Consider the following 16,742-nt stretch of genomic DNA (forward strand, 5'->3'; position numbering starts at 1 on the left):
TGCGAGAGAGACAGATGTGTCAGATTACCAACTGTCACTCAGGGAGAAGGTAAGTGTTTCCTCGAGTCCCCTCAGGGACAGAAGCCCACAGAGAGAGAGCGATGGAGGGCCTGTTCCCATAGAAACGGCGTGATTAGTATGGTAACTACAGTTGCAACAAACGAGCCGCCGCTAACAGATAGAAATATGAAGAGCCTTCTCTCTCTTTGTTTGAGATAAAGTAGCGGGAGATCGATTATGGAGATGTGAGGGGTTGTTGTTTTTTCTTACATGATTTAGGGGAGCTCCCATCCAAGGCCATCGAGGCAGGCTGGCGAGGATCCTCCAATCAATTACCACCCCCGGACCAGAGGATGAGAGGATGAGAGGATGAGAGGATGAGAGAACCAGAGGATGAGAGGATGAGAGGATGAGAGGATGAGAGGATGAGAGGATGAGAGGACCAGAGGATGAGAGGATGAGAGGAAGAGAGGAAGAGAGGATGAGAGGATGAGAGGATGAGAGGATGAGAGGATGAGAGGACCAGCGGATGAGAGGATGAGAGGAGGAGAGGACGAGAGGATGAGAGGATGAGAGGACCAGAGGAAGAGAGGAAGAGAGGAAGAGAGGATGAGAGGATGAGAGGAAGAGAGGAAGAGAGGATGAGAGGATGAGAGGACCAGCGGATGAGAGGATGAGAGGAGGAGAGGACCAGAGGATGAGAGGATGAGAGGAAGAGAGGATGAGAGGAAGAGAGGATGAGAGAACCAGAGGATGAGAGGAAGAGAGGATGAGAGGATGAGAGAACCAGAGGATGAGAGGAAGAGAGGACGAGAGGATGAGAGGATGAGAGGATGAGAGGAAGAGAGGAAGAGAGGATGAGAGGATGAGAGGAAGAGAGGAAGAGAGGATGAGAGGAAGAGAGGATGAGAGGATGAGAGAACCAGAGGATGAGAGGAAGAGAGGATGAGAGGAAGAGAGGATGAGAGGATGAGAGGATGAGAGGAAGAGAGGAAGAGAGGATGAGAGGATGAGAGGATGAGAGAACCAGAGGATGAGAGGATGAGAGGATGAGAGGATGAGAGAACCAGAGGATGAGAGGAAGAGAGGATGAGAGAACCAGAGGATGAGAGGAAGAGAGGATGAGAGGATGAGAGGATAAGATGAGACGAACATCACTGGTAAGTACTCTGTGGTAACAGAGAGACACAAGCACATGAGAACTAGAAAAGCCTATGGCAACACTACACATTACACACACGTTGTTGAGCTTCCCACTGCTGTCAGGACTGCAGAGTCACTCCCCATCTTCCGCCGGAGACTGAAGACCTCCATCTCTTCAGGCTGCATCTTAACTGTACCTCCTGAGACATCCACTACCCCCCTGTACTGTTTCCCCTGTGTCATAATAAAAAAACGTCCTTCTTCTAGCACGATGACTGCCAATCGCCCCTGGCCCGAGCATAGATGACTTTTTCCTGCTGTGACTGGTGGATAAATGATTCACTTACTTTGACTTAGTCAAATGTATTTGTTTGTAAGTCGCTTTGGACAAAGGCGTCTGCTAAATGGCAAAATGTAAATGTAAATGGAAGTTGTTCTTATACCTGTATAGCAACACCGTAATAACATTTCATTAATGTGCTGCTGTTCCATTATCATTTGCGAAGTGAATGCAAAAATTGTGTTGTGTAGTATCACGTTTAGGGAGGTCTATCATGTGTTCATTTAATGATAGGAGTCGCGTTGAACTGACCAAAGGAAACGTCTCTCTATCGACCTGGTGAATATCTCCCGCTCCAATCTCCCAACAAAACACACAATCCATTCCCTTCTGAACGGAGCAGCCCAGTATATTGACCTGAAGTGTCCGTCCACCCATTCGTCATCCCAACAAGGTGTCACATATGTGCCACATTCTAATGCTTTGGTCCTCATATCGGCAACCAATCAAAATGTTCAGACTTTTCTTTTGAAACACAGAACTACGTTTCAACGTTGTTGAGAATCACAACACAGACTCGCTAGTCAAGCCAAAATACTGCAATGCAATGATTTCAGTGAGTAATCCCCACTGCTACCTAGTTAACTATAACACCACTTTACATTGTTAGCAGGCTCACAAAACAAGCTGTGTTAGTTGACTAGCGATGTGTCATTGATTTTGAACAACGCGGAAATGTATTCACATTTTTTGAAAGAAAAGTCTGATCATTACATCGGATCCTGCGGACCAAAGCATTAGAACCTGTCACATAAACCAGTTATCGGCCCATTCGACGGACGACCCAGGTCTGCATAACAATTCTAAGAACTGTGAATTCTATTCACATCAGAATCAGAATCAGAATCGCTCAAGTACACAAGAGTCAAATTCTTTGGCTTTGGTTCCTCAACATTGACGTTGCAGCATTCAGATACTAAGACACAATAATAATAATAATAATAATAATAATAAGTAACGTAAGTAAGTTAAAAAAGTAACCCTACATTGATATGGTAATAAAGTGATGGATTTTACTGGGGACATTTTACATTCAGAACTCATCCCGACACTAACAGACCGACCGGTGACCCTAGATGGATCCAGTGCATTCATAGTGGATTGTGGTTGTGGTTCTGGTCTGGTTCTGGTCCTCTTGCAGGTAAGGTAAGGCTCCTGTCGTGGTGCGGTTGTTACATCTGACTGGGATGAACCCAGGAGTCCTGAACCAGGAAGTGAAGGTGCGTTGGTTCCTCACAGGTGAAGCGGATGAGTCTCAGTAGGTGAAAGAGCACACGCTGTGAGGCTGCTTAGCATACAGATGAGTGGAGAGGAGGGTGGAGGTGGAGTCGGGGGGGGTTAGGTGGAGGGGGGGGGGCATGTGGAGAGGGAGGGGGGGGGGGGGCAGGTGAAGGGGGCAGACAACCGCTGGCGACAGGGAGGGAGGATAAGGAACGCTGTCAGGCTCTTAACGCGCCGCTGATGGAGTGGAGGTGATGGCTGCTGCTGCTGTCCCCAGCTGCTCCTGTAATGAGCACCAGCACACACAGACACACACACACACACACACACACACGCACACACACACACATGCTACGAGACCCATGTGGGCAGGTCAACCGGGGCCGGAAAAACAAATTACACGGTTGCTTCGGTGCCACAACAGCCCTAGCCAACAGCATTGTGTCCCTCCTCCAAGTCTCTCTCTCTCTCTCTCTCTGTTTCTCTCTCTCTCTCTCTCTGTTTCTCTCTCTCTCTCTCTCTGTTTCTCTCTCTCTCTCTCTTTCTCTCTGTTTCTCTCTCTCTCTCTTTCTCTCTGTTTCTCTCTCTCTCTCTCTCTTTCTTTCTCTCAGTCACAGCATGGCTAATTTCATTTGTCCCATCGAAAATGACTTTAATTGCTCAATTTACTGAACTAGGCCCATCGTATCGTATGTGAGGCTCTTGAGCCGAACAGTTCATTGACATTCATGTGAGCATCGCATGCATAGATTTTGACTCCCAACTCGTGAGTTATTTTTTATATTCCACAGTCAAACTAGCAAAAGCTGCTCAGGAAATATCTGTAAGACGCACAGTGCTGCCGTTCATTCTAGGTGAGGAGACGTCATGGGAGAGATGAATACTTGATGTGTGGAGATCGAGAGAACTGAAACAGCCCACTGCATCATAACATTTTTATAATTAACATTAATAGTAATACAGCCGAGCCTACTACTGGAGGAGCTAAAATGCACGATTTTGTGTTATACAGAACCTAATCAGACGTGTTAGGGCTGGGCTAGAAGAGGTGTGTGTGTGTGTGTGTGTGTGTGTGTGTGTGTGTGTGTGTGTGTGTGTGTGTGTGTGTGTGTGTGTGTGTGAAAGGGATTGGTGGGGTGAGGTGAGGCCATCTCTCGGAGGAAAGTTGAATTCCCTTTAATCATGGTCATAAATTCCTCTTACGGAGGAGCCGACAGATTGTGGGGAGCAGCCATGGTCTGAAACTTTGGAGAGTGGCAGAAAGGCCAAGAGAGAAGAATGGCCGTACGGTCGTATAGTGAAGGCTAATTTCTTTCCACACCATCTGGTGTTTACAGGAAGGATAATGGTGTTTTTGCTGTGCCTCACTAGCTCCCAGTGCTGTGAAATTGAAGGCACTGATTCAGATAGAGCAAACAATGGGAAGAGCAACAACAATTCCCACCTAGAGAGTGTTTTGAAGAGGAAGAGAACCAACGGGATTGTGTCGATCATGTGAGACGGATAATAGGCCCCACAGAGGAAGCACAAGGGTAAAAGAGATGGAGATATATCTGGTGTATGATTACACACCTACCAGAATGTGTAGAACATGTAGGTTACTATCTATATATATTTATGTAAACCAGCTCTTTTCCCTTTTTTATTTTACCCTTGACCCTCTTGTTTTTAGTCTTTTTCCAAGCACCAGGGGAGCCCCCCCCTCCTACATTTCGTTGTATGGTACCTGTACTGTATTAATGACAATAAAGACCATTCATTCATTCATTCATTCATTCATATATTCGCTGTTTCACTGTCCTCCTCCAGTTGTTGACAACTTTAATTTAATAAAATTCCCATTATTGTACAACACAGCCAACATTCAAGGCTCTAGTCTAGCATGATAACATCTTAAACGGTTGGATTGATGTAATACCTTTAATACTCAATGTAAACAATCAATCATCATGAATCACTTGAACCCATAGCGACATCAAGCGGCGAGAAAATGTGTGCGTTCGTAAATTCGCTCTGAGAGCGCCGGAGCGCAAACTCGGTACAACGTCACGAAGAGACCAAGTAATTTGATTGGACAAGAGGCGTTCCATGAATGCTGATCAGATTCCTAGAGCGAATGTACGAACGCAGCCAGAGTGTTTGATGCCCGCCGTTGCTTAGCAACGAGAAAGCCAAACCGCGCTCGTGCTCCTGAGTTGCGGAAGTGTGAAACGCAGCAACACATTTAAACACCGTAATGTTTGGAGAGGTCATTAAAATGGTCTAGTGGGGGATTATTATTATTTTGGCGATTTTAAGCATTTTCTTAATTTCTTAAACTACCCTGCAACTTTCTTTGGAATAACATTGGATATTTAGGACTTTTGTTCCAAATACTTTTCCTGTAATGACTGGGAAAAAGAAAGAAGTGAGCTTACAGGTCAGTGCAACAACAACATGCCCATCGCTGTTATTCATGATCCGACTATCCATAATCAAAACGTTGCAAAATGCAAAATGTGGCCTGCTGCTTTTGTTCCCTTTAGGCGTCCGTCACAAACCAAGAGCAATGGGACGAGATGCTGGCGACTAAAGGGTTGACAGGTATGTGGATCCACTGTGTGCTACTGCCCCCCTGTGTTCATATTGAGTACTGCAGAAGTGTTTACAGTGAAGTGTTTTACAGTGAAGTGTTTTACAGTGAAGTGTTTTACAGTGAAGTGTTTACAGTGAAGTGTTTACAGTGAAGTGTTTACAGTGAAGTGTCTTACAGTGAAGTGTTTTACAGTAAAGCAGCGCTACACAATATGAATAACGTATCTACACTCTGTCTCACTCCTCCAGTTGTTGACGTGTATCAGCAGTGGTGTGGGCCCTGCCGAGCTGTTGTCAGTCTGCTCAGGAAGATAAAAAATGAACTGGGCGACGACCTGTTACATTTTGCCACGGTACTCATTGCAAAGAGATATGACTCACTCTGAAATAATTACACTTTTCAACAAATACACTGATGATGGAGGAGGCGTGTGTAACACGGCGTGTTATTGTGTGGCTGTTCCAGGCTGAGGCAGACAGTATCGACGCTCTGGAGGGGTACAGAGGGAGGTGTGAGCCCACCTTCCTGCTCTACGGGGTACGTGCTACATGTGTGTGTGTGTGTGTGTGTGTGTGTGTGTAGGTGTGTGTGTGTGTGTGTGTGTAGGTGTAGGTGTAGGAGGGAGAATTAATGGTGTGTGTGTGTGTGTGTGTATGTGTGCGTGCGTCCATGCGTGCGTGCGTGTGTTAGGGGAGTCTCATCATAGCCTCATCCCCTAACCCCTAACCCCTAACCTCTAACCCCAGAACCCTTAACACTAGAACAGACATGCTTTTTTACCTACTAAAAGAGCCGCCTCGGGAGCCCCTCTTTACAAAGCTCAAGCTGCTATTTACACACAACGACCACTAGTTGGCCGCTTGTAAATTAGCCTGCTTCCTACACAGAAAAACGGCAAAATAGCTTCATGCTAGCTTATCCTGATGTGATTTTGAAAATGTAAGGATACTGGGTGGAACGCACATATCTAGGAAAAGTCATGAAAGGAGGGTCCTGAAATTTGAAAAGATATACACATTTTCTTTACTCTCATGGCTGTTCTCGTGTTAACCTCTGACCCCTAACCCCAGGACCCTTAACCTCTAACCCCTAACCCCAGTCCTCCAGACTAGCAGTGTTGTGTGTGTGCAGGGGGGGGACATGGTGGCTGTGCTGCGGGGAGCCAACGCTCCTGTTCTGCAGCGGATGATTCTAGAAGAACTGTCCAAGGAGAAGGGGGTGCTGGAGCACGGCAGGGAGCGGAACGTTGTGAGTCACATAAACACACACAACACACACACAACACACACACACACAACACACACACACACAACACAGACACACACAACACACACACACAACACACACACACACACACACACACACAACACAGACACACACAACACACACACACAACACACACACACAACACAGACACACACAACACACACACAGAACACACACACACACACACACACACAACACACACACAACACAGACACACACAACACACACACACAACACACACACAACACACACACAACACACACACACACAACACAGGCACACACAACACACACACACACAACACACACAACACACACACAACACACACACAACACAGACACACACACACACAACACACACACACAACACACACACAACACAGACACACACAACACAGACACACACAACACAGACACACACTGAGACAGACACACACTGCCACAGACACACACTGCGACAGACACACACTGCGACAGACACACACTGAGACAGACACACACTGAGACAGACACACACTGAGACAGACACACACTAAAACAGACACACACTGCTACAGACACACTGAGACAGACACACTGGGACAGACACACTGCTACACACACACACTCTGCCACAGACACACACTGTGACAGACACACACTACGACAAACACACACTGCCACAGACACACACTGCGACAGACACACTGAGACAGACACACACTGGGACAGACACACACTGAGACAGACACACACTGAGACAGACACACACTAAAACAGACACACACTGCTACAGACACACTGAGACAGACACACACTGGGACAGACACACACTGGGACAGACACACACTGAGACAGACACACACTGAGACAGACACACACTGCGACAGACACACTGAGACAGACACACACTGGGACAGACACACACTGAGACAGACACACACTGAGACAGACACACACTGAGACAGACACACACTGAGACAGACACACACTGAGACAGACACACACTGAGACAGACACACACTGAGACAGACACACTGAGACAGACACACACTGAGACAGACACACGCTGAGACAGACACACACTGAGACAGACACACTGCTACAGACACACACTGAGACAGACACACACTGAGACAGACACACACTGAGACAGACACACACTGCGACAGACAGACACTGCGACAGACACACACTGAGACAGACACACACTGAGACAGACACACTGAGACAGACACACACTGCGACAGACACACACTGAGACAGACACACTGCGACAGACACACACTGCTACAGACACATACTGCGACAGACACACACTGCTACAGACACACACTGAGACAGACACACTGAGACAGACACACGCTGAGACAGACACACACTGCGACAGACACACTGCGACAGACACACTGCGACAGACACACACTGCTACAGACACACACTGCGACAGACACACACTGAGACAGACACACACTGAGACAGACACACTGAGACAGACACACGCTGAGACAGACACACACTGAGACAGACACACACTGCGACAGACACACACTGAGACAGACACACACTGAGACAGACACACACTGAGACAGACACACACTGCGACAGACACACACTGAGACAGACACACACTGCGACAGACACACACTGAGACAGACACACTGCTACAGACACACACTGAGACAGACACACTGAGACAGACACACACTGCGACAGACAGACACTGCGACAGACACACACTGCTACAGACACACACTGCGACAGACACACACTGAGACAGACACACACTGAGACAGACACACACTGCGACAGACACACACTGAGACAGACACACTGAGACAGACACACACTGCTACAGACACACACTGCGACAGACACACACTGAGACAGACACACACTGAGACAGACACACACTGCGACAGACACACACTGAGACAGACACACTGAGACAGACACACACTGCTACAGACACACACTGCGACAGACACACACTGCTACAGACACACTCTGCGACAGACACACACTGAGACAGACACACACTGAGACAGACACACACTGAGACAGACACACACTGAGACAGACACACACTGCGACAGACACACTGAGACAGACACACACTGGGACAGACACACTGCGACAGACACACTGCGACAGACACACACTGCTACAGACACACACTGCGACAGACACACACTGCGACAGACACACACTGCGACAGACACACACTGCGACAGACACACTGCAACAGACACACTGCGACAGACACACACTGAGACAGACACACACTGAGACAGACACACTGCGACAGATACACGCTGCCACAGACACACTGCGACAGACACACACTGAGACAGACACACACTGCGACAGACACACTGCGACAGACACACTGCGACAGACACACACTGCTACAGACACACACTGAGACAGACACACTGCTACAGACACACACTGAGACAGGCACACTGCGACAGACACACACTGAGACAGACACACACTGCGACAGACACACTGCGACAGACACACTGCGACAGACACACACTGCTACAGACACACACTGTGACAGACACACACTGAGACAGACACACACTGAGATAGACACACTGAGACAGACACACGCTGAGACAGACACACACTGAGATAGACACACTGAGACAGACACACACTGAGATAGACACACTGAGACAGACACACACTGCGACAGACACATTGAGACAGACACACACTGTGACAGACACACTGCGACAGACACACACTGCGACAGACACACACTGTGACAGACACACACTGAGACAGACACACACTGAGATAGACACACTGAGACAGACACACGCTGAGACAGACACACACTGCTACAGACACACACTGTGACAGACACACACTGAGACAGACACACACTGAGATAGACACACTGAGACAGACACACGCTGAGACAGACACACACTGAGATAGACACACTGAGACAGACACACACTGAGATAGACACATTGAGACAGACACACACTGAGACAGACACACTGCGACAGACACACACTGCGACAGACACACTGCGACAGACACACACTGCGACAGACACACACTGCGACAGACACACTGAGACAGACACACACTGAGACAGACACACACTGAGACAGACACACACTGCGACAGACACACTGAGACAGACACACACTGAGACAGACACACACTGAGACAGACACACACTGAGACAGACACACACTGCGACAGACACACTGAGACAGACACACACTGAGACAGACACACACTGCGACAGACACACTGCGACAGACACACTGAGACAGACACACACTGAGACAGACACACACTGCTACAGACACACACTGCGACAGACACACACTGCGACAGACACACACTGCGACAGACACACACTGCGACAGACACACACTGCGACAGACACACACTGTGACAGACACACTGAGACAGACACACACTGAGACAGACACACACTGCTACAGACACACACTGCGACAGACACACACTGCGACAGACACACACTGCGACAGACACACACTGAGACAGACACACTGAGACAGACACACTGCTACAGACACACTGAGACAGACACACACTGGGACAGACACACACTGAGACAGACACACACTGAGACAGACACACACTGAGACAGACACACTGAGACAGACACACACTGAGACAGACACATACTGCGACAGACACACACTGAGACAGACACACACTGAGACAGACACACTGAGACAGACACACACTGAGACAGACACACACTGAGACAGACACACTGAGACAGACACACACTGAGACAGACACACACTGCGACAGACACACTGCGACAGACACACACTGAGACAGACACACACTGAGACAGACACACACTGAGACAGACACACACTGAGACAGACACACTGAGACAGACACACACTGCTACAGACACACACTGCGACAGACACACACTGAGACAGACACACACTGAGACAGACACACGCTGAGACAGACACACACTGAGACAGACACACTGCTACAGACACACACTGAGACAGACACACTGAGACAGACACACACTGCGACAGACACACACTGAGACAGTCACACTGAGACAGACACACACTGAGACAGACACACTGAGACAGACACACACTAAAACAGACACACACTGCTACAGACACACACTGAGACAGACACACACTGGGACAGACACACTGAGACAGACACACACTGCGACAGACACACACTGAGACAGACACACTGAGACAGACACACACTGAGACAGACACACTGAGACAGACACACACTGCTACAGACACACTGAGACAGACACGCACTGGGACAGACACACACTGGGACAGACACACACTGAGACAGACACACTGCGACAGACACACACTGAGACAGACACATACTGAGACAGACACACTGAGACAGACACACACTGAGACAGACACACGCTGAAACAGACACACACTGAGACAGACACACTGCTACAGACACACACTGCGACAGACACACACTGAGACAGACACACACTGCTACAGACACACACTGTGACAGACACACACTGAGACAGACACACTGAGACAGACACACACTGAGACAGACACACTGAGACAGACACACACTAAAACAGACACACACTGCTACAGACACACACTGAGACAGACACACACTGGGACAGACACACTGAGACAGACACACACTGCGACAGACACACACTGAGACAGACACACTGAGACAGACACACACTGAGACAGACACACTGAGACAGACACACACTAAAACAGACACACACTGCTACAGACACACTGAGACAGACACGCACTGGGACAGACACACACTGGGACAGACACACACTGAGACAGACACACTGCGACAGACACACACTGAGACAGACACATACTGAGACAGACACACTGAGACAGACACACGCTGAAACAGACACACACTGAGACAGACACACTGCTACAGACACACACTGCAACAGACACACACTGAGACAGACACACACTGAGACAGACACACACTGAGACAGACACACACTGCTACAGACACACACTGCTACAGACACACACTGCGACAGACACACACTGCGACAGACACACACTGAGACAGACACACACTGAGACAGACACACACTGCTACAGACACACACTGAGACAGACACACTGAGACAGACACACTGAGACAGACACACACTGCTACAGACACACACTGAGACAGACACACTGAGACAGACACACACTGCGACAGACACACACTGCTACAGACACACACTGCGACAGACACACACTGAGACAGACACACTGCTACAGACACACACTGCGACAGACACACACTGTGACAGACACACACTGAGACAGACACACACTGAGACAGACACACTGCGACAGACACACGCTGCCACAGACACACTGCGACAGACACACACTGGGACAGACACACTGAGACAGACACACACTGAGACAGACACACACTGAGACAGACACACACTGCTACAGACACATACTGAGACAGACACACACTGAGACAGACACACACTGAGACAGACACACACTGAGACAGACACACTGAGACAGACACACTGAGACAGACACACACTGCGACAGACACACTGAGACAGACACACGCTGAGACAGACACACACTGAGACAGACACACACTGCTACAGACACAGACTGAGACAGACACACACTGCTACAGACACATACTGAGACAGACACACACTGAGACAGACACACACTGAGACAGACACACACTGAGACAGACACACTGAGACAGACACACTGAGACAGACACACACTGCGACAGACACACTGCGACAGACACACTGCGACAGACACACACTGCTACAGACACACACTGTGACAGACACACACTGAGACAGACACACACTGAGATAGACACACTGAGACAGACACACGCTGAGACAGACACACACTGCGACAGACACACTGAGACAGACACACACTGCGACAGACACACTGCGACAGACACACACTGCGACAGACACACACTGAGACAGACACACACTGGGACAGACACACACTGAGACAGACACACTGAGACAGACACACACTGAGACAGACACACACTGGGACAGACACACACTGAGACAGACACACTGAGACAGACACACACTGAGACAGACACACACTGGGACAGACACACACTGAGACAGACACACTGAGACAGACACACACTGAGACAGACACACACTGCGACAGACACACTGAGACAGACACACACTGCGACAGACACACTGAGACAGACACACACTGAGACAGACACACACTGAGACAGACACACACTGGGACAGACACACACTGAGACAGACACACTGAGACAGACACACACTGAGACAGACACACACTGAGACAGACACACACTGGGACAGACACACACTGAGACAGACACACTGAGACAGACACACACTGAGACAGACACACTGCTACAGACACACACTGCGACAGACACACACTGCGACAGACACACACTGCGACAGACACACACTGCGACAGTACACTGTGCTCTTCTAGTGTCTGGGTCTGAAGTCACGTCCCTCGTGGCCTCATGGCCTAGGGCGTCCAGCACAGCGGTCTACAGAGCACACATATGCCCATGTCAGCATGGGTTAGAATCCGGTCCCTGCCCTGGTGACATACCCTCTGCTCCTTACTTCCTGTCTTTCTCTACACTGTCTCTGTCGGATAAAAACAGATAGGGAATAATAATACAAGAGTTGGACTGGCCCACTCTGGACTGGGGCAAATAAGAACCTTTAGAAATGTTTTAAATAATCACCACCTCTAGATCACAATCTCCTCCTCTGCTTCGTTCACTCATGTCTTCTCTCGGCTCCACGACAGGTCAAAGATGAAGGTTTAATAGTTGAGGAAGAGGAGGAAGTCGCTGACCAGGACCAGACTGATGAAGATATATTTGGTAGGTATACAGTAGACTACATCATCAACTAGTACTGTTGTCACTTTATGTGACTTTTGTCACTTTTTATTACTTATTATTGAATTGTTGTTGCTGCTGTTGTTGAGCATCAAGCAAGATCCCAAAACATTGCACTTTGTCAATTACAACTGTATCAAATACAAGTGACAAATACATTCAATTAAATACTTTAGGGTAAGCAACTACTCAACAACGCAGCAATAAAACAATATCAACACCAAACATAATACAAGAGCAATTATCTGACTGTTTCTTACCGTTCCTCTTTGTCTGTGTCCAGTACTTCTGACAGAAGTGACAGTCTTATGCTCTCTATGCTCTGCTATGTTCTCAGTTCCTGCCAGCAGGTCCTACACAGTAGCCATCATCAAACCAGACGCCGTGGCTCACGGCACAGCAAACGAAATCATAATGAAGGTCAGAAACACTGTCATAACTACATTGTCATAACTACACTGTCATAACTACATTGTCATAACTACACTGTCATAACTACAGTCAAAACTACATTGTCATAACTACATTGTCATAACTACACTGTCATAACTACAGTCAAAACTACATTGTCATAACTACACTGTCATAACTATAGTCATAACTGCGCTGCCATAACTACACTGTCATAACTACTGTCATAACAGTCAGTTATAGCAGTAGTTTAACACTAGCAGTGTCTATTTTACCTACTATAAGAGCCGCCTCGGGTGTCAAATGACCACAGTCTTTCCAATGCTCAAGCTGCTTTTTACACACAAGGACCACTAGTTGGCCGGCTTGTAAATTGTCCTGCCTCCTACACAGAAAAACTACAAAATAGCTTTATACTAGCTTATCCTGATGTGTTTTTTAAAATGTAAGGATACTGGGTGGTAGAAATTTGATCAAGTGCAAAGATATAAAAACAAATTTACTCGCAGGGGCAAATAATCCCACCCATGGCTGTTCTAGTGTTAATGATCCCACCCACGGCTGTTCTAGTGTTAATGACCCCACCCATGGCTGTTCTAGTGTTAATGACCCCACCCATGGCTGTTCTAGTGTTAATGACCCCACCCACAGCTGTTCTAGTGTTAATGACCCCACCCACGGCTGTTCTAGTGTTAATGACCCCACCCATGGCTGTTCTAGTGTTAATGACCCCACCCATGGCTGTTCTAGTGTTAATGACCCCACCATGGCTGTTCTAGTGTTAACACTAGAAGAGCCGTGAGGGGTCAAGGTGACCCCTTGTGAGTAAAAAAAAAAATCTAGCTTTGCACTCGATCAAATTTCAGGACCCTCCTTTCATGACTTGTCCTAGATATGTGCGTTCTACCACCCAGTATCCTTACATTTTCAAAATCACTTAAGGATAAGATAGTATAAAGCTGTTTTGCAGTTTTTCTGTGTAGGAGGAGGGCTAAAAAAAGAAGCGCCCTCTAGTGATCTCTGTGTGTAAGTAGCAGATTTACATTCTAAAAAGGCGGCTCTACTAGTAGGTAAATAAGGCACGGCTGTTGTAGTGTTAATGACCCCACCCAGGGCTGTTCTAGTGTTAATGACCCCACCCATGGCTGTTCTAGTGTTAATGACCCCACCCATGGCTGTTCTAGTGTTAATGACCCCACCCATGGCTGTTCTAGTGTTAATGACCCCACCCATGGCTGTTCTAGTGTTAATGACCCCACCCATGGCTGTTCTAGTGTTAATGACCCCACCCATGGCTGTTCTAGTGTTAATGACCCCACCCATGGCTGTTCTAGTGTTAATGACCCCACCCAGGGCTGTTCTAGTGTTAATGACCCCACCCATGGCTGTTCTAGTGTTAATGACCCCACCCATGGCTGTTCTAGTGTTAATGACCCCACAGATGGCTGTTCTAGTGTTAATGACCCCACCCATGGCTGTTCTAGTGTTAATGACCCCACCCATGGCTGTTCTAGTGTTAATGACCCCACCCATGGCTGTTCTAGTGTTAATGACCCCACCCATGGCTGTTCTAGTGTTAACATTCTTCAGCCATTATCGTCACCTCCTGCCTGTTAACATGTCAGGAGAAACATCCGCTTCTTATTTTTTACAAAAAAGATACAGCAGGAAATGTTTCCTCCCTCTCTACTTGGCAGATCCAAGATGGCGGCTTTGAGATCCTGGCCCATGAGGAGCGGACGCTGAGCGAGGAGGAGGCGCGGGACTTCTACCAGCACAAAGCAGAGGAGGTACAGTGAGACCACCCCAGGCCGTGGTGCTAGACCACTGGACCACCCCAGGCCACATAGACGCACATAGGTGGGTGTTTAACCAGGTGAACAGGTGGGTTTTAACCAGGTGAACAGGTGGGTTTTAACCAGGTGAACATGTGTGTTTTAACCAGGTGAACAGGTGGGTTTTAACCAGGTGAACAGGTGGGTTTTAACCAGGTGAACAGGTGGGTTTTAACCAGGTGAACAGGTGGGTTTTAACTAGGGGAACAGGTGGGTTTTCAGCCAGGTCATAACAGAGTCGATCCTGTCAGCAGCTCTGACATGGCGGGGGAGAGACTTCCTCTAGGACGGCACAGGGACCCTGTGTCTAACCCTGCTGTCAGAATATAACAAACACACACAGGAAATCAAGACTGTGTAGATAAGTGTTTGGTCTTAAATGAGTCTTCTAAGTTGATTGACAGGCTCGTTTTCCAATCAGATGTGTGCGTGGTGTTGATTGACAGGCCTGTTTTGAGGAGCTGGTCCGGTTCATGTCCAGCGGCCCCTCCCACGTCCTGGTGGTGTCCCAGGTGGACCAATCAGCCGACGTCATTCCAGCCTGGCGGGAGTTCATTGGTCCAGCAGACCACGAGGAAGCCAGGAGGGACAGACCAGAGAGGTACTGGCCACTAGAAACATGAATATAATACATCATCATCATAATCATAATAAATACATTATAATCATGAATAGAGGGAGGGAGAGAGAGGGGGAGGGAGAGGGGGAGGGAGAGGGGGAGAGAGGGGGGGGGAAGAGAGAGGGGGAGAGAGGGAGGGAGAGGGAGAAAGAGAGAGGGGGGGAGAGAGGGAGGCAGAGAGAGGGAGGGAGGGAGAGAAAGAGAGAGATTAACAAAAGCGAGTACAACATCCCATCTCAGGCCAAACTTGTCAGTCGATCCTCTTCAAGTGTGTTTCACTCACAACCCGATTGCAGATAGAATGACAATGTGAACACACTCATGCAGTAACAGCACCTGGCCACAAGAGGGCTTTGATCTAGTCTAGACGCATCTCTAGAAACACTGCATACTTCCATCCTCAAGC

The 16,742-nt window shown here is 48.2% G+C and overlaps 1 protein-coding gene across 1 annotated transcript in view; it reads left to right on the forward strand.

Moving 5' to 3' along the window:
- Positions 1-5,090: 5,090 nt before the first annotated feature.
- The window catches only part of nme9 (NME/NM23 family member 9), a gene marked incomplete at both ends in the record, with an annotated part of 26,726 nt that continues 15,074 nt past the window's right edge, over positions 5,091-16,742 (forward strand). Inside the window, 9 exons of the mRNA XM_080536705.1 lie at positions 5,091-5,123; positions 5,230-5,287; positions 5,528-5,631; positions 5,745-5,816; positions 6,411-6,527; positions 13,378-13,453; positions 13,809-13,891; positions 15,580-15,672; positions 16,164-16,318. Coding sequence (XP_080392831.1) covers positions 5,091-5,123; positions 5,230-5,287; positions 5,528-5,631; positions 5,745-5,816; positions 6,411-6,527; positions 13,378-13,453; positions 13,809-13,891; positions 15,580-15,672; positions 16,164-16,318 — 791 coding nt within the window. The remainder of the gene's footprint in view (positions 5,124-5,229; positions 5,288-5,527; positions 5,632-5,744; positions 5,817-6,410; positions 6,528-13,377; positions 13,454-13,808; positions 13,892-15,579; positions 15,673-16,163; positions 16,319-16,742) is intronic.

This window comes from Nansenia antarctica, assembly GCF_963989245.1.
Source record: "Nansenia antarctica genome assembly, chromosome: 7".
Classification (NCBI taxonomy): domain Eukaryota; kingdom Metazoa; phylum Chordata; class Actinopteri; order Argentiniformes; family Microstomatidae; genus Nansenia; species Nansenia antarctica.